Source organism: Strix uralensis, chromosome 5 (assembly GCF_047716275.1).
Source record: "Strix uralensis isolate ZFMK-TIS-50842 chromosome 5, bStrUra1, whole genome shotgun sequence".
Classification (NCBI taxonomy): Eukaryota; Metazoa; Chordata; class Aves; order Strigiformes; family Strigidae; genus Strix; species Strix uralensis.
This window is the reverse complement of record NC_133976.1, coordinates 14,434,437-14,454,710: the sequence shown is the minus strand read 5'-3', so window position 1 is coordinate 14,454,710 and position 20,274 is coordinate 14,434,437. Positions and strand designations below refer to the sequence as shown.

Here is a 20,274-nt window from a genome sequence, read left to right as displayed (position 1 = left end):
CGCTTCTTGAACACCTCCAGGGATGGGGACTCCATCATCTCCCTGGGCAGCCCATTCCAACGCCTGACTACCCGTTCTGTAAAGAAATGCTTCTTAATATCTAGTCTAAACCTTCCCTGGCACAACTTGAGGCCATTACCTCTTGTCCTGTAGCTTATTACTTGGTTGAAGAGGCTCATCCCCAGTTCTCTGCAACCTCCTTTCAGGTAGTTGTAGAGGGCGATGAAGTCTCCCCTCAGCCTCCTCTTCTCCAGACTAAACAATGTTTCCTAATCACAATGTGCCACAGTCCCACTGTTCAAGCCCTCAGTCTTTCTTGCTCAGTAGTTGACCATTATAACAAACCTAACAAAGAAGAAATCACTCGCCATAAAATGATATACCTACAGTCATATTCTTACTGAGGTAGCCATCAATTACTTGGCATGCTCAGCCTTTACAAACCACACCGTAGAGAATTACACTCTAAAGGATAAGCGTATGTATTGTATTACTGTGACCACCTCTGCCTGTGACCCATTTAGCCACATATCCATAAAGATAAAGCTCAGTGGCATTTTTTATTTTAATATTGCTCTTACTTTAGGAATTCTATTTCTTAAGCACATTATTTTCATTACTTTGACTCAATTTTCATTAGGTGTGTTTTTAAATGTCAAGGCACTAGTGAATGTTTGTTCTTATATTTTTCAGATTCTTTTCCATGTTGTTCTGATTTGAACCTTTTGGAAATAAGTATTTTTCATTGATTAGACCTTGCATACCATGTATGGTCAAAGACTGTATAAATGTTTGCTACAGTGCAGTCATCATTCATATGCTAGAATTCAGTATAAATACTACTTTATATTTAGTATAAACCCTACTATATTTTTCCCATATGATCCTCATTTGCTCCATCCTGTCTACTTTAACTTAATATGTGAATCAATCTTTAGGCTATTTTGTAGTTTTGTTCCAGTTTATAGATGGGGGTTGTCTAGCTTTTTTTTTTAAATAATATTCTGCATCAACTAAATGAGGGACTGTACTTAAGCAGAATTATTTTGTTGCATGAATCATACATATAAAATTAAATCACATTTTTAAACTCCCATGCCCTGTTCCCATAATAATCAGTGTCATGTATTTTGGTCCTCCTCTTTCGGCTTATGGTTCTCAGTAACTCTCTGTGTGTTTCAGTCTTTATTTTTCCATACTTGTTTTCTTTCCTTTGCCTTTCTAATCAGGACTCTTGTGCACTCTCACCCCGTTGTTCCCCAGGGGGTTATAGCCAACTGTCCTAGAGCCTGACTTGGTATCTACTTTGGGACTGGACAGGCTGCAACACAGACACTGCTGACTCTGCTGGGTAGATCTGTTGTATAGAAAGGAGTCTGAGATGAGCAGTTTAGGTGAGGAGGACTATGTTCAGCATACTCATGTTCAGTCAGATGAATCCTCAGTCTGGTATTAAAAAAAAATCTACATGTCCAAGGCACAGCTGCTATATTGGATGTCCAGTGTATTTAGACTGCAAAGCTCCAGGTTATTTGAGGTCTCTTATTACTGCAGCCCATTAAGCAATCCTGTTAAGCTCTGGTTTAAGCAAGGTAAGCACAAATATATTGAGGATAGATGGAGCCAGAAACTTTATTGCTCACTCCTGTTCATGATCTAAACTATAAGAGTATGCCAGCTTTCACCTTTTCACACAAGGAATCCACTGTGTGGAGGGAGGACTGAGGCTGGTGAGGAAGAAGTGTCATTGTCATGGCTTGATGCCTGAAGTTAAGGGTTGTCAAAGTGATCATGTGTGCTTAATAGCAAGATAACATCATCATATACCATGCTGCTCAAGGTAGTAAAATTTAAGGCTAACTGTTAGTGTTAAAATAAAGGGGGGGAACATAGGGAAAAATAATGCAGAATATGTGGGACAGGATATTGAAAGGGAATCTCAAAATATATCACCTCAGTGCTGAGCATGAGTCAAAAAAAAAAGTCAAATTGAACTTTAGGAATTACAGGGAAAGGAGTGAAGAGTAAAATGGCCAACATAATTTTGCCACTGGGTGTGCAATACAATGATATGCCCAGATTTCAATCTTATGGGCAGATCTGGTTGCCTCTGCTTGGAAAAATCATAGCAAAACTATATGATGAGAGAGAGGGAACATCATCCTGTGTAACGGGAAGCTAAAGTAAATTTCCTCAATTTGGGAAAGGGATGGTTGAAAGAAATGTTCAAGATTCTATAAATGTTGAATGCTGTTGATAAAGCAAAAAGCTGTTACTGAAAATGTAAGACTTCAGAGAAAAGAGAGCTTAACAATAAAGGGAAAGCATTTTCACACATTATATAATTAAATCATGGAGCTCTTTGCCACCTGAAGCTGTAAAGGTACATATACAGTTATTTAAATGAGCACTTTAATAGTTCATTGACGACTATTATACATCACAACACAACATCCCTGGAGGTGGGAGTGTATGCACAGGGGTTGTGGGGCTCATTCTCTGCACACCCTGTTTCTTGTACTCCTCTCAAAGCATCTGAAGCTGGCTGGGGTCAGGACAACCAGGCTGGAAGGGACTTTTGGCCAGCTCAGTGGGACAATTCTGTTACATCAATACATGAGTAGTGCTGTCTGCAATAATATACAGCATCCCCGGCCCCTGCCTGTCAGTCCACAAGTGCAGGAGCTTGCTTGGCCTGTGCTGTACTTGCTGCCTTCCTGTGTTCTCCTCCGAGTGCCTCAAAAGGCATCTGCCCCTAAGCAGCTGAAGTGAATTTTAGCACCCCAAATCTGTACTTACACAGCTAAGGATGCTCTGCGATTCAGAACTTCTGCTCTCTAGAAGGTTTTAAAAAAATCTAATGCTGAAAGCTTTTGAAACTAGTCAACACAACAGTCATGTACACAGGCTGTGTACATGACTGTGCAATCACTGTCTCACTTGCACTGGTACTAGAAAATAGGTATTAAACTTTATAATGCACCGATATAATTTTGCAGTATATTAGGACTTGGATAAACATTATTTACATGCTTTGAGAGTAACAAGCAGGCCCTCAGTGGACTGTGTTTAAAGTTTCAGTATGTTTCTAGAGAAAATTAAAGAAGTTCTAAAGCAAGGAAGAAGCTGACCTGTTTTTTTTTTTTTTTGAACCTATAAAAAATGTAATTGGAGGATACAAGCTGTAGATAATTTCTTTTGGGATGTTTAGGAAAAGATAGACCTATTGTCTTATATTTATCTAGGGCTATATTTTATATTGCAGATGAGTAGTTGCAAAAGAACACTGCATGTATGTATTTAATTTGAAGATGCTTCCTTATTCTCCAGTATCACTCAAACTCATGCATTTCATGATATTTGCTTATCCTAATTAATGTGTCTATGAGAGGATTTGTATTATTTTAGCCTGAGGTAAACATGTTTAACAGCCTGGTTTTAGTTGGCGTGCTTTCTTAGCCAAAATTAAAACAAAAGTTCTTGCAAATATTTAGATATTACTGAGTTATAATAAATTCTCAGTAGACAATTATACTTGCTTGCTTCCAAGCCAGCCTTCATTTTATTTTTTAATGCTATTGTTAGTTGTGTATTGAGTAGTTGTTTGTCTTTTGAGGACAGCAGAATAAAGGGATTTACTAAACTCTTCTGAAAATCTGAACACTGCAGTAATATTCAGACCTTCTAAATAATTTATTGAGAGCACAGCCAACAATATGAAATTTTCATGTATGGGTATCAAACAGGCAACCTCACATAAACTTGAAAGGCATGAAAAATAAGGTTAGGCTTCAAAACGGAGGTTAATATTCTCAGGCTTAGAGTAACAAAAAGGTAATCACAATAACATTTAATCTGTTTTTAAGAAAAACCTTATGTTGGTGCATTTCATAGAAGCATGACAAAATTTGAATTTGAAACTTAATAAGGAGATTGGTGGTTGCTGAATAAGGACATAAAACTGTTCCAACATAGGCCAGCAACCAGGCTTGCTTCACACCCTTTGTAGGTGGTGAGGTCTAGGAATGACCATCATCTCTTCCTATCTGCTCCTGGGACTTTGGATAAGAGAAATAATGACTGGCAAAATATGTTTCACAATTATTTAAGCCTAGCCATCATGTACATACTGTTAAAGTATATGTTGCTGGCTGTTATGTCATGCTATTAACTCCTATATTAACAACAGTTTGTTGCCCAGAGGTGCATTTTAATAAATAATATGATTGGGTTTGTGTTTCTTAAACTAAAACTATAAATGACCATCCTCATTAATCATTATAGGAAATAGTATTTAGATGATCATTCTTGTTTTGGCTATAGTATGCAATATAATCCAGGGGTTGAATTTTGACTGTTGGTGGCTTCTGCTAGACATCATTTTTAGAGACATAGCTAATGTATATTTTTGTGAAACAGATTTTGTTTCATATCTAGATTATTGTTTTTACTGCTTAAACTTCACTGATGCCATTCAGGGCTCTGAGTTATCAAGTGGAGTAACAGACATTTGCTGATATCCTTTGGAGCTTCTTGGTACTACAACAGTGCTGACCAAGTTGCTAAGCATTAATGATATATTTGGCATAACACAAGAAAGAAGATAAAGATAGCCGTTGTCTCTGATGTCCTTGGGTGAGCTCTTGGTGCTGGGATGTTTAATTCCTGTTCAGCTCCCTCTGATGTGGGCGATAGTTGGACATCTAAATAGGAGTTGGATAATTAAGTTACTCTGTATGAGTGGCTCTGGTGGGATTCATCTCAGTTTGGCTATCTTCAGTCTTGACATCTACAGCTGAGCTTTACAGTCTAGGCTCCCTTTATAGTCAGTGGGGAGAATCAGGCATTTCTCGAGTGTGATTCATCTGGCTCATTTTAGATATCAATGTTAGGGTGAGATTTACAGGCTAAACAGGGCGACATAAATAGATATGATGTTCTCAGGAGCTTTATATAGCAGTAGCACATATTCACTGGGACACTGACTGAAACCTCCATCTCCTCCTTCTAAGGAGGCTGCCCCAGCCATGGGAATAGAGAACAAGTCTCTCTCTGTGCCAGCTGGTATTCACTTTTCTCATATAAAATGCAGTGCCTGCAGCTCAGTGACACTGGCTGGGCCACACAGACACTAGGATTTAAAATATTTTGGGATATTTGCTTGGGAAATCCAGGCTTGAATCATCTTACCTAGGTGAGAGCCTTAATTGCCCATCTGTTATTTAGGAAGCAGGCTGCTATGGCAGCAGCCAGTCTTATCCCTCCTCTCTCAGGTCTCTGGGCTGTGCCAGCATGCTTGGTGATGCTAGCTGGAACAAAGCACGTTGCTGTTCAACATAGCCAAGTTTCTGGTGGCTTTGGGTATGGTCAGAAACATATTTAAATTAGGGATTTTGATGTGTGAGAAGTCAGTCTCTTGGGTCTAATATTGGAATATGCTGGAATCTGTTCACAGGTCTAACCATTGGACTCTTCACTTTCAGTGAGATGTGGATTCTGAAGCATCTCACACCTATAAAAAAATGTGACCAATCCTTTGTAGTTTAGCAATATAAGAATAAACACTACTTATATTGTTGGTGATGTCATTGTCACTGTCTTGTTATGAACTTGCAAAAAGATGTTATAAGTAGTGTCTCTGCAAATAGTTCTTTCACAAGGCTGATAGGCTCCTCTTTGCATCAGTGACAAATGATGTCTCTGTATATCATATTACTGACATCTTGCCACACATCTGCAATCTATTTTTAGTTCTCTTGCTCATGACCAATTTAGGAAAGGAGTTGAAAAGCTATGGAGACAAAAAGATTTGATGGCACATGGGGCAGAACCACAGAAACTAGTACCATAACACAAAGCGATATCAGATCTGATTTTAAGCTGTCTAAGGCAAGGTTCAAAACTTGTGCATTTTTACTCCCCTCCTCCCAGGAGTTATTGTTAACTGGAGTTATTGGTGAAGGTGTCACAGGTTAGAGGTGGTGCTGTTCAACACACCATCAGCCCGCCTTCAAGAAAAGTTCACTGATGTGCGGTTATGAGTTTAGTGGTTTACGGTGGGCTTTAGAAAGCCATTACTTAATTGAGAATGCTTTCAGTTAGAAGAGTGCTGTCCCTCACCCGTGTCTGTTTATTTAACCACGCTGAAATGTTTTTCTTTTTTGTTTTCTCACACCTACCTGGGGAAAATCAAAACCAGTATGAGTAATAATCTATGGGTTTTCTGCTTTTGTTTTTGTTGGATGAGGTGTACACCTGTGATTCACACTGTTCTTGGGTATCTATCTGGCATTCATATTTGAAATTGATGCATAATTATGAATTCCTGAATTTGGTTTCTTTTAAAGGCAAAGTATTTCTGCAGGTAGTAAAAAGTTAGTTTGATGTCAACATATATGTTCGTTGTTTTAAAAATTCCTTCTTTTTTACTAATAAGGTTCTGAGTGCAATTAAATGTATACAACTTCTGGATTCTTTCAACAATGCATAGTCCACTATTAATTTAGTATGTATTAATTAATTAATACATTTATCAGCACACTATTTTGAATGTATACCTCTAAAACTCTACCTGAGTATTTATAGATTGCTTATCACTGTGGTGTCTAAACAGTGTACCTTTAAATAAGGCTTCAGATCTTATTCTCTTCTTACTAGTAATTTAATCTGTGGTTGACATTTCAGGGGTGGTCTGGTATTTTAAGGTTTTGGGCTTAGTACTGTCTGTGTCCTGTAAAACAGCATTACATGCTGCGATTGGTTTACACTTTGGTCACATGTTTGGCGTTGCATGATGGTAGCATAAAAGCACCTTTGCCCAAAAGAGGGGATCAACTTGGGAAGGGACAAAGAACACCTTCCCTGTGTTGATTCATCTTTTGCCCAAACCCTTCCCAATTTACTTGTACTGCAGGTAATGAGTCCAGAAATCCATTCTGGGAGCACCACCTCACTTCTGCTTTTAAAGCCATTATGAGCAAAGCCAGAGAGGGAAAGTTCAGAACATGAGCAGCCCATTGTGGACTTTTGATCGGGTCATGTTGTCCAAGAGATGCTGAGATGCAGACAGACAGCCATGGCACATGCCCCTGCTGGAGCTCTTACGCTCGCTGGCTGCTGTTTGTTCCCCCATCCCAGCTCCATCTCTGAGCCGGCGAGGCTGACGCTGGGGACAGCGTGAGACCCTACTGTGGGGTGACCTCTTGCCGGTCCTCATGGTGTGATAGGAATGTGCTAATGCAGGGCTGTCTCTGCTCTGCCTGTTGCAATGAGCTGGTGCCTCTCTCGGCTGTGGGGAGAATGTGCAGCACCAGATGACAGTTCTGGCATGAGGTGATAGCATGCTATGTACCAGGTGATTTTAAACAAGAGTGGCAATAGTTGTGACCACTGCCAGATGCTAGTCAGAGAGATGTTCAGGAGTGGTGACTAGAGAAGATGCATTAGCTTTGGTGTGCCTGTTGTCATCCTCCTGGTATGTTGTGTGTCTAGTGCCTATACGATTGGCATGGGTACAGTTTAATCAAAACCAGTATTTGCTGATGAGACAGCAGAAAATGAGATTCAGAGGATAGAGTATCTCTGTGCTGGTCTCCCAGGTGAATCCTGGGAGTTGAGTCATCTCTTCTTCCTGATCTTTTGAGCTGTGTAAGGGACAGGCTGGATCTCTGGGCTAAGGCCAACTGTATGAGTTTCAATAAGGCCAAATGCCGGGTGCTGCACTTTGACCATAACAACCCCCAGCAGCGCTACAGGCTTGGGGAGGAGTGGCTGGAGAGCTGCCAGTCAGAGAGGGACCTGGGGATGTTGACTGATAGCTGGCTGAACATGAGCCAGCAGTGTGCCCAGGTGTCCAAGAAGGTCAACGGCATCCTGGCTTGTATCAGAAATAGCGTGGCCAGCAGGGACAGGGAAGTGATCTTACCCCTGTACTCGGCACTGGTGAGGCCGCACCTCGATTACTGTGTTCAGTTTTGGGCCCCTCACTACAAAAAGGACATTGAATTACTCGAGCGTGTCCAGAGAAGGGCAACGAAGCTGGTGAAGGGTCTGGAGCACATGTCGTACGAGGAGCGGCTGAGGGAACTGGGGTTGTTTAGTCTGGAGAAGAGGAGGCTGAGGGGAGACCTCATCGCCCTCTACAGCTACCTGAAAGGAGGTTGCAGAGTGCTGGGGATGAGTCTCTTTAACCAAGTAACAAGCGATAGGACAAGAGGTAATGGCCTCAAGTTGCGCCAGGGAAGGTTTAGACTGGATATTAGGAAGTATTTCTTTCCAGAAGAGGTTGTTAGGTGTTGGAATGAGCTGCCCAGGGAAGTGGTGGAGTCTCCGTCCCGGGAGGTGTTTAAGAGTCAGGTCGACATAGCGCTGAGGGATATGGTGTAGTTGAGAACGGTCAGTGTTAGGTTAATGGTTGAACTAGATGATCTTCAAGGTCTTTTCCAACCTAGATGACTGTGATTCTGTGGAAGTCAGGGTTTACATGCAAGCATGTGAGCTCAGGTGGTCCCAAGTACACTGCCTTCAGATTCCATTCCCACTGCTGGCTGTTTCAAGCTCTGCTTGGCTCTGAATGCAGTGTGATGTTGACAGTCTTTGCTGTGTTTGATGTTAGTCTCCATTTCTCTTTGCAGTCTCCTGTGAAAACCACAGCACTGTGGACTGAGGCCTCTCTGAACAGTGCCATTGCACACCTGACTTGCATTACTTAAAGACCAGTATATTTTTTGAGGGGTTAAGCAAAAAAAAAAAATTACTTCAGTGTAAGTAATTTATTGCCTAAGAGGAAGGTTTACAGCCATGGCTCAGGTGTGCAGTGATGTAGTGTTATAGTATTATAAGGAACTGGCTTTGACCTTGAGAAGAATGTAAAAAAATGCCTGTCCTTGCTTTGATGCAAGGAAGTCTCATTTTGGGAAGTCTGCATTCTGTGGTGAACCCAATTCACGTAGCAAAATTATTTTCTGTTTTCTTCATGGTATACAAAAATGCAGTTTTATACTGCAGCTATGTGTCTTAACTCACATAAACAGTATACGGGACTTCAAAGATTTTTGCCTTTATTAATTCTCTCTTGAACTCTATTAAAGCTCCACTCATGCTGTTTCATATGTCATATCTGTATGTCTACATCTAGTCCTTTCCCTTTCCTTAAAGTTTTTTAACTCCGTGACTGTCATCAACAGCAGCTGCAAATTCTGTGGAATTTCTATATATATCAGCCCTCTTAATGACATTTAGCTCCTGCTAAAGAGCAGCCAAATTTGGTGAAACCTGTCAGTGGCAGGTATCTCCTGAGATGATCTCCTTCCTCTTCCTGGGAGTTTTTTGGTCTTTATGGTTTAGATACATTGACTGTACTTTGAGTATTTTGAGTATCAGTCAAAATGCAGCTGTCTTTTCAGAGAGTAAATCAGTCCTTCAAGAGAATATAAGGTAAATTTTATGCAATTACTTACACAGATTAATAGATTTCTATAATACTATACAGTATGTGTAGCTTGTAACACTGGAAACAGTGAAAAAGATGTTCATAAGAATAGCATGAGTTTCTTAGAAATTTCTGAATATAACTACAGTTCAAAACCCCCTTTGTCTTTCCTGTTATGCTGCTACCTCTGCCTGTGGTATAGTTTCAGCAGCATCTTTGCCAGCCTCCTCCTTACTGACCTGCATCCTTCTCAAGGCACGTCAGTTCCCAGCATCGCCAGAGGCATGGCTGTTCCTTCTTCCACCGGAGGCACCAACTCCAGGGCTCTTGCAGAAACCTGTTGTGGGAAGTGCAAGGTGTCTCCAGAGAGAGGCTGCTGCATCCCTTCTGTCCCAGGGAAATAACACCCTAAAGCTCCCCAGAGATGGGTGGCATCGGCAGGATGAGGGCAGCCTGTGTGCTCACTTAGCAGGTCTCTGTAGCGACTCTATGTGAGCACAGAAGCGTGTATGTTCTGCGTGTGCAGGGAGTTGCAGTCAGCAGCTGTCCACATTTTTTTGGTGGAAAATTGAACCAGGGGCCTCATTATTCTCAGAAATACAGTTGTGTCCACAACTGTTGTACAGAAAGGAGGGTAGGGCAAAGCTGCACCAGAGACTACTTTTGCGGTATTTCCCAGCCCTGGTATGATTTTTTTCATGGAGTCATTTCTTAGTCTTTTACAAAATAAAGTATCTACCTAACCCATGTATTCCTATCCATGTGATTCATGGACAGGAAGACTTCATATCCATTATACAAACGCTGTTCACTTGATTCAGAAGGTAGAGTAAAAGCTGCATAGCAGGTTGCCATTGTGGCTGTCAACCAGCATGTGAGGCTGACCCACACTTTGCCGTTGGGTTTTACGGGTGGTTTTGCACCTGATTTCTCCCCCCCATCACTGTATGAGTAGCCTGTGCTGAACATCACCAGGGCTTCTAAGCCACAGTTACAGATCCCATCTCCTCCTTTTCATCACCTTCTCTCTGCTACTTTGCCCAGTGGTGGTCCCCTCTTCCCCATTGCTCCTTTTTTTTTTTTTTTTCTCCAAAAAGTCTCTCTTCCCCTATTCCCTCTACTGGTTCCAGTGTCACAACCATCTCCATCCTAGCACACTCACTGCTGTCTTGCCTTCATGTCTGTTTTTGTGTCTCCTAAGTTTAAGTTATTTGTCTTTATTAAAGTCAGACTTTAGGAGCAACTTGATAGTTGTGAAATTTTGCACATTTTTCAACTTTTTGAGAAGTGAGATTCTGCTGAATTGGTGTTTTCTCATCAGAAGGCTTAGGCTTTTGATAAAGATCCCTTTTTCTGCCCCCTTTCTTTCCAAGCAGCAGACATGACTTTCTGCTTTAAAACACTGAAAAACTTCCAGATCAAAACATCGGAAATGATATCTCCACAAAGCACTTATGCTCCAGCAAAGCAGTATAGCTGGACTGAAATATATTTCATGGGACTTTTTTCAGTAAGCTCTATTAGTCAGCGAGTACTCTAAGAGTGCTAAATGAGGACATAATCTCCAGAAATATTTAGATGCTAAAAATGAAAATGTCTGTTGAGCATGTGTGAACTGATTTTTTTTTTTTTTTTAAATTTTTGCATACATATATACACACACTATAATTTGTCCAAACTTGGAGGACAGCTCTCACACTTTGGAGTGGAAGAGCTGCTGAAAGCGAAGAACACTAGAATTTTTCAGCCAGGGCAACACAACATTTTCCTCTAACCTCATCTCAGAAATGAATGAAGTGTTTTGACTGAAATTCCTTCTCCCTTAAATAATTAAATCAGTCTGAGGCAGACACTTACCATGGGGGAAAAAAAAAAAAGAACCCAAAAGGCCCAAGAGGGTAAAAATTGGCAAAGATCTTAGGAACTGAAAATAGAAAGAAATGTTGGGCAACTTTTAAAGCAGCTGTTATCAGCTTTGTCTCTAATGTTTGCAGTGTGCTTTTGCCTGATCAGTAGGTTGTTCCCAGCACAGCCCTCCTGTATTTCTTGGGAAGATGTTCTTAGTCCCTCTTACTGGGCTATTTCAAGGCAGCTGAGGGCTTCCTACCAACATCTGCACGTGGTCTACCTGCTCCCACAGGCTCTCTCACAAGCTCCCTTCCCGTCCCTGCTGTGAGGGGTGAGATGAGTCAAGCTGGGGCTCCCCGCTTGCCCTAGTGCACCATCCAGGAGGGCTAGCACAGGGTGCTGCTCTGTGGGGGTGGCAGGGTCCAGTGTCCCTCCTGCCCAGCCAAGCAATCTCCAGTGATAGGAAGGGGTCCTCACTTCTTCACTCACCCAAATTCTCATCCCAAGGAAGGGTGTTGTAGATGGTGCAGAGTGCTGTTGGACTTGTAGATGAGACTCACTGGTGTTTTGCCCATTGGGAGCCATGGGGCAGGTGGTGGGGCTGTGCCAGAGCCCCCCTTGCCTGCCCAACCCTGGGTGCTCCATGCAGCTGTTCTGCTCCAGATGTTTTCCAAGGTCCAGGTGAATCTTGGTGTCGGTCCTTGCTCCTGAAGCACCAGATATTGGGCATCAGCTACATATGGCATGAGCCAGGTAAAGGTAGAAACAAAGCCTGGTGGGGGGGATCTTGGAGGAATCTTCTTGTTGTTCTTGAAAGAGGAAACTGAGAGCTCTCATTAACAAGCCCTAGTCCCTACATAAAATCATGGTCCTGTTGCTGGGTTGTGCATTAGCACAGCTTTCCTGTTCTTGGTCATTAACACTTGGCATGGTGTGTGTTTTATTTTATGGGAATTTGATGTATTTCACCACTGAGTAGAGAAAAAAAAGTCATCACTGAGACTGTCATGATTAATTTTTTTCCTCTTGAAGAACTATGAAATTATTCTGAAACATATGACACGTGTATAATAACAGCCTAGTGCTCTGTTTTTAAAAAATGTGCTAGAGGCGTTGTGCAGTTTCCCAGAGGCTTAATGAGGGACCCATACTGTGTTGGAAATTTTTCAACAATAAAAATTGACCTATTACATGCTCATGTAAAATGAGGGTTGACAATCACACAAATATGTCCAAAAATCAAATACAGGCATTGTAAAATATCACTTCTTTCCCACAGAGAAACGGGTCACCTGTTCACAGTAGAATTTTGCATTATATCCCATTCGGTAAAGAATAAGATGCTTCCCCACAGGGAAACAAAATGGCAGCAAAGTACTGGCCCATTGCCCTTCTATCAATGCTTTTCATTGACTGTTTTGCCAAGTCGTCAAAAATAACGCATAGGCATATTTTTTCAACATATGTTTTGCCTCTTTCTTGGTTTAAAGGCACAAAGGGAAGAAAAGGTTCTGCATTATTCGCCACTTCATCATCAAATGCAGGAAAAAGTCATTGTTTGGTTGTTTGATTTTCTTTTTCTCTCTGTAATACTCCTTTTATTTTTTAAAAATCTAGTCTCTTTTGCTCTTCTTTTAACATGTATATCAGAAGTGGCCTCCTCTTAAAAATTGGGCATATGGCTATGAACCTGCATCTGCATTCAGGGAAGTGTCTGTTGCAAAACACTGAAATTTGGAGTAATGGGAGCAGAAAAGTTGGATTCAGGAATTATTCGGTATACTGTTGAATAATCAAAGAAAGGAAGTTAATTAAATATGAAGTGTTGAAGAATAAATAAAACATGGTAAATATTGCACCTCTGCTCAGAACAAAGTAAGACTCAATGTTTATATGTTCTTTAGATTTTTAACAGTGAGTTTAAGTGAATGTGTACCCCAGAGGAAACACTGGGGTTTAAAAAAACCCAACTGTTTCATTGCTGAATGTGTATCACCAGTGAATGTGCTAGCAGTCACCTCACAGTATCTTGCTTCAGTTCCCTGGCCAGTCACTGGCTCGTGATGTTCCCAGCAAGAGGGAGCAACATGAGGAGGTGGAACATGATGTAGGGAGAGATTGAGTTTATCAGCAAGCATTGATCTCCGCATGTTAAAACGGGGGAAAGGATTAAAGTATGATAGCAGAACCAGTGTGGTAAATAAGGTCGTGATGCATCCTCAGTGTACGAGGCTACAAGTCATGAGACTGCTCTTCAGCAGGGAGACCTTTTTGTGTGGACCTACTTGCAGGTTCTTTGCCCTTTGTAATGCAGTTTAAAAAAAGAAAAAATCCTATATGATAGGCTGTAGATTTGCAATGCAGTTTATCCACATTTAAATAAAGATGGGTAAAGATTGGAAAAAAAAAAAAGAGATTAGATGTAGAAAAGGATGATATTAGACACAGTTGAGGAGAGAAAGAGAAGAAAATTTGCCTCATTGTTAAGCTAATTAATTCATTTTTTGTAAAATTTCCTAGTTCTGATTTTCAATTCAGAGGTATGCAACCTAATGTTAGAATATTTGGACAGGAGATTATTATGAAGCAAAGAAGGTTGCGTGCTGCTGTAGGATTACAGACATCATTCTGGCCGTAGAGGATATTGCATTTATATAATAGGAACAACCTATCACTTAATAAATTAAGTGTTTCCAAGCTAGAACTGTGAAACTGATGTTAAGTATACAATAATACAGTCTGAAAGATACCAAAGTAAAAATGTGAGAATTAGTGTTTACAAAAAGTAAATAAATATTGCAAGATTTGTCAGTTCTAAAAAAGAATATATAGATTCCAGTGTTATTTGCACATGCTATTTGGATGATTACTTTACTGGTAATACCTAAGAATCTCTTAAAAATACATTAATGAGTTATTTAAATACACATAATCTGTAATGACCTAGATGCCCATATAACTTAAGTGTATATAATATGCATGATAAGCATAATTTAGCACCCTATTTAGGTTCAGAAAGAACAGCACCATAATCCTGGTTATTTCATTGCTTTTACTATATTCTGTTGTCTTGACAATTACTTACAAACCATATATTCCAATGCTATGTTTTACTAACTCATTGCACATTTAATATATAGGTATATAGTATAGTTTTGTGCTTCTAGCAAAGGCAACTTCCCAAGCAGCGATGGCCATGACCACCCTTTTGATGTTCATTTCAGATTCTGTTGTAATGCTCAATTTGTGTCTGGTTTCTGCTGCAGATGATTACGGGTATGGAATTTATGATTCATTTAGGAATAGACGCCAAGTCAAACAGCAATAAATGCCAGTCGTTTACCTCTAAAACAGTCAATTTGCTTCAAGTAAACCCTGAGGAAGTTGTACAGGAGCATATTGAAACTTGGCGCACACACACCTTGAATGCTGAACAAGTTATTTGGGCAAATTACATGGGAAAGCCAATTTAAAGTCATTGAAATGCCATAAGTATTGGGGGAATTCAGATGAGTTCACTGTACTGAATGATGGGATCTCATTCAAGGGCAAGAATCTGCTCACCGAATGTGTACAAGATCTTAAGTACTGCTTACAAATAATTATATGTATCTTATTTCTCTCATTTCAGTGACTATTTCAACAAGCACCTTCTTTGATGGCTTACTGGTAACTGGACTCTACACCTCTACAAGTGTTCAGGCTTCCCAGAGCGTTGGTGGTTCCAGTGCTTTTGGATTTGGTAAGTCCAGTGTGTAACTCACATTCTGCAACCCAGGGGAGTACAAAAGACAGCAATAACCACACAATTACTGCAACAGGTTAATTTAGACTGAGTAATCAACAATACACGGAAGTCAGTGGGAGTCAATGAGGTAAGGCAGTGGTAGTTTTTTAGACAGCTTTTATTTCTTCCTCCGCTTTCTTCGTCTTTGGTCAGCCCTGGTACTGGTATACCAAATTACATGAATTTTAAGACAGAAAAGCCTCAACAGCTAAATGGTTAAAATAGCCATTTGTAAATGGTGTGGCATTTTGTATAAACTAAAACATTTAGCCCAAAGCGTTCTTGGGCTGAAAAACTGATTCCGCTGAGCTTATGTCAACCTACTTTTTCCATTCACTTAACAATAGCATCTTCCTTGAAACTAGAATGCTGGTTAAAGTATTTTATATAACCAATTATTTTCCATGTACAAAACCCAGAATTGTAGTAAAAGGGGTAGGACAGGTTTTGCAGAATTATTATATGTTTCAAGTGCTGCTGTAGCATTCAGCAGTAGCAGCCAGGCCAGCTGTGCTAAGGACAAGTGCTTTTGAAAAATCTGTTCTAAATTTGTGCAAGTAATTTACAGCTGTACCTTCTGCAGTTTGTTATTTGGTAGCATTTTTTGTATTCTTACAAATAATTGTAAGTATTGTGTTCCTCCAAGTGGAGGAACTCAGTGACCCCTAACAAGCAATCTGGGGTGAAGGTACAAAAATAGGTACCAGTCATGTGGGACATCAACTGCGCTGCACTTGCAGTAGCGTGTTTAAATGTTCATTTGTCTGTTAGGGTTAAAATTCATTACTTTCTTCATAATAATCTTTCGTGGTAATTAGCTCTGTTATAATGCATGTGAAACACGAGTGGCCTGGACATGTGAGTGTCATACAGCAGACATACGTTGGCTTGTAAATGAAAGAATGCTACCTAAGTAGCACATTATTTAAAACTGTATTGAGGAATTTGAGAAGGACTTTGCCTCTGTGAATAACACCACCAATCAACTTCAAACCTTTTCCTCGGCCTTTTAAAGGGAAGAGCACAGGTGCCACAGGTATTTAATGTCTTATGCAAAATGCACTGAAAGATACACTTTTCTGGAAGAAGTAGTACTGCTGTTTCTGCTTTCCGACTGTACTCTTTACAAGATGAACAGGATCTGTTGGAGTAAGTGAGATGGAAAGCACTTAACAATGTGAAATTTTTGTCATGATCGAGTTACTGGCAAGCTATTTTCTTGCTATAAAATAAGTGTTTGTAACATGTCACTGGGGAGATCATGGCCCTGTATGGCAAACTCGCTGCACAAGATATACAGGTCATGTTTAATTACAGGTAAATGTTTAAGAATGGAAATTAAGCAAAATTTTAAGAACCTAAATAGCTTTGGCATTTACAAAGTACATCTGTATTTTTTTCCTAAATTTTTATCTTCATCTGTAGAACAGGGCTGTTACAGTGGGTGTCTCACTGAGACAGATGTCAAAGTAACACGTGATGTGTGACAGGAAAAAAGACATGGCTTTTTTTAACTTGCAGAAGGTAATTTTCTGGCTCTTGATGTGTTACTTTGACCATTTGGTCACTGGTGAGATAACCAACAGGCTGGGAAAATATAAAAGCCAAAGAGCTGCAAAAGCAGTCCTGCGTGGCTGGAGCACCTCATTTTGCTCGTCAATACAAATTTTCAAACATCGTGCTCAGGGGATGTCTTGCTGCTCTGTCTCAAGCATGCCTTCATCCATTTCGGAGAAAAACTACTGCCATCTTTGACCTTTCTTTTGGACATTCTGCAGGCAAACTGTAGGGTCAGTTGTGTTGCCATTGTTAGTTATGCAACATTTTAAATAAAAATCTCATTTTACTGTTTTTCTTTGCTAGCTCCTAAACTTGCACTTATATTGAAAAAAAACCAGTCTGAATGTTTCAAAGGAGCTGATGCTCTTGTGCAGTGTCTTTGCTGTCACAGTAAAAAGTGAAGAAAAAATGTCAATGGTTTTTGAAATTAACTTTATATGAATGTTCAATCCATGATGTACTGATGGCTCGCAGGACTGAGAACTACATAAACTTTTCCTTTCTGTACTCTGCAGTGGGAGATGAGAAGGCTGGCCTGTTCCAAAAAGAACTTAACATGTGAATGATAAGCTTTTTAAAACAATTAAGTAGTTAAAAAATTTAACAATATTTTAAATTCTACTATCTGTAGTATAAAAAGAGAGTATCCACAGTATTTAATATATTGTTTAATAAAATAGTAGGTGGGAATGACATTGTTTTGTTTTCTGAAGAAACATAAAATGCTTTCTCCAGAAACCCTGGATCCATCTGTTGTGTCATCATTTGCAGTTAGCAAAGATGCTCCTCCTTTCCAGCAAGTGGTCATGATGTTCAGGTTAGATTTAGCTTGCTGGAAATTATTTTTTAAAAAATGTTGGGGACTATGTCAGGTTCAGAGACCTTAATTCAAAGATTTACGTGGTTTATCATAGATTAAATGGGGGGGCTGAAACTGGGCCGTTAAAACCTGAAGATAACAATATTCTGAAATTGGGTTGATAGTGGTTGCATACAGAGCAGGGAAGAATATTTTTTTCTTCCTAGCAATATTACCATTGAAACGCTCTTGTCTGTGTTACACAGGAGGTCACGCTAGATTATCCTAATCTCCCAGTCTGCCCTGACAGTATGAAGTCTTCCCATCATACATATATTTGTCTTTTGTGTCACAAGTTACCATACTGTGGCTACAATTATCTTTTAATTACCCAATTTAGGAAGTCACTTTATGCAGACACAATCATTGTCAGTTATCACAGTTAGTTAACCGTGTCAAGAAGCTTTGAAGAAAAAAGATAAAATACGTTACTGCTAACAGAGTTAATTCTAAGGGTTATCTTTTCTTTCTTTTTCAGCATACATTGCGTAGCCAAAGAAATAGCTCCTGTTTTCCTCTGTGGGATTACACTGACATGAAACTTGCTGAAATTTTTATTTGGGAAGCCTTCTAACAAGTCTTTTAGGGAGAAATGTGTGAGCTTTTGGGGATAAAACTTAATAATAGTCATAAATATTAATCTTTTGTCCCAAGCTGAACCATTATCTAGGTTCAGATTAAGGTAAAACTAAAACTGTAAAGGTAAAATTAGAACTGGGATAAAACATAAATGTGTACTTGAAATTTCATTAACCAAACTGTGAGGATGCTTTAGCAAAGAAATGACCCTTAAATCTAGCTTTTAAGAGTAGTGCTTCTTTCTTCGTTAGAACCCTTGATACAACAGATACCCTAAGTTGCATCTCTCCTGTATCATTTCCATTCTCCTTTTCTGTTCAGTGTGGTGTGTACCTGGGATCATTTCCATGTCCTTCAGCATTGCCTGCTGAAGGCTGAAGAGAAATCCTGCTCTTATCTCTCCCTTTCTCAAGCCATACTGATACTACTCACTGTCATTCACATCTTGTCTGTCTCTGGAGAAATATCTTGAACTCCTGTGGGATCTCTCCATCCCTCAGTGTTCTTCCCTTCTTCTGCTTTTGACTTGGAGGGTCCTTGCTGGTGTTTGGCCTTTTTTTGACAGCTTGGGTCACCTGCTGGCCGTGCTCTGGGGTTTATCAGCCCACCTACCCTCCCATACAGCCAGGATGTCCATACAGTCACTTAGGCGCTCTCACTGCTTGACTTATTCCAAATAGATAAGAGGAAGGTGGGAGACAGGAATACTGAAAAACATGTTAGAAAGCTACAAATGCAGTGGTGGGTTTGATAGGAATGATTGTTTGCAAATGAGATTAATGTTAAATGGGTTTGGTGGGTGGTAGGGGTACTGGTCTGTAACCTGGGATAAGTATGAAAATACAGCTCAGCTCCTCCAAAGCCATGTGCGTTGGAAAGCAAGGAATGCAGTATCACTTTTACAATTAAAGGAGACGATTAGAGCATAATCCCTCAGCAGCGATAAGGAGCACTGTGTGCTGAGGACCTGAATCTGTCTCATTACACAGGATCTTCCTGGCTGACAGGCTGGTTGAGCAGACAGATGTGCTGGGCTGCGCACATCAAAGCTTGCCTTTGACCTGCCAGTCACACTGCATCTTCATGTACTTGGGTTCTTCCCAAAGCTTTCTGACTCCCTGGTAGATTTTCACATCATGCACACATGACAAATTATTAAAAATTTTAGTTTGGTGAAATTAGTTTCTTACAAACTATGGTGGAAAATGTAAGCCTGTATAGTTAACCCCCCAAAACCTAATTTTATACAAAATCATAATTACTACACAGACGTTTACCTTTTACTAAATGCAGAATAAACAAGTAATTTCATGATAATATTTGTGCATGCACCTTTCAACCTAAATCGAAAAGGTCCTTTTGAAAGTCCATACGCTCTGTTATGGTAGAGACAGTGGATTCAAAGCTCTCATTACACTGATAGTGTTGCCATAGGCATAACTGGCTAACAGAAAGTTTTTGGTTTATTTTCTGTGCAGGTTTATACAACTTGTAATTTACCATCTTTTAAAGTGGATGTCTCCTTTCTACTGTGAGGTCATAAACTGCTGGTGAATTTTAGGTTGTGTTTAAATCTGCGGGCTACTTTATAAGGTGCTATGAGAGAAATATTTTAGTGCCTAAACAGGGGAATTGCATCTGCTAGAAAACAAAAAATAGAATATGAATGATCATCTTGCAATCTTTCCCCTTTTGCAATTATTTATTTCTATACCATGAAGGTGATCACACCTACTGTAAACAATACATTAAGTCTTTAGGATTTAAAAAAATATTTGAATAGTTACATATATTCCTTAAAATAGGGAGACTAATAAATTTCCTAGAAGAAATCCTGTGAAGAGCAATCAGCAGAAATAATTTACTTGGCATTACATTTTTATCTTGTACTCTTTTCTTTTTAAATTATTCTATTGCCTTTTGACAGGGTTAAGGCAGCCTTCACATAATCCTCTGCTTGGTATTTTGGTTACATACATGTTTGCATAGCAAACCAAAACCAAAAACCCCTTTCAATTTGTAGAGGAATGGTCATTTTGATCTGGCTCTGTATGAGTTGGGAATTTGGGAGAAGGATAAAAGTATTTTCCTGGTCCTGTATCCCCCTTTGGCTCACAGGTCATAAGCATCCACCATAGGTGGATGTCATTGATGATGATGCTGGTTTCATCTCCAGAAGGAGAAGGGCAAAGAGGGTGCCTTGGCCTTGGT

At 39.9% G+C, this 20,274-nt stretch overlaps 1 protein-coding gene across 2 annotated transcripts in view; it reads left to right on the top strand.

Annotated features, from left to right (window-relative positions):
* The window catches only part of RELN (reelin), a 295,992-nt gene that overhangs the window by 35,568 nt on the left and 240,150 nt on the right, over nucleotides 1-20,274 (top strand). For both annotated transcript variants that reach the window (XM_074869921.1, XM_074869920.1), the window contains exon 2: nucleotides 14,910-15,020. In XM_074869921.1, the coding sequence (XP_074726022.1) occupies nucleotides 14,910-15,020 (111 nt within the window). The remainder of the gene's footprint in view (nucleotides 1-14,909; nucleotides 15,021-20,274) is intronic.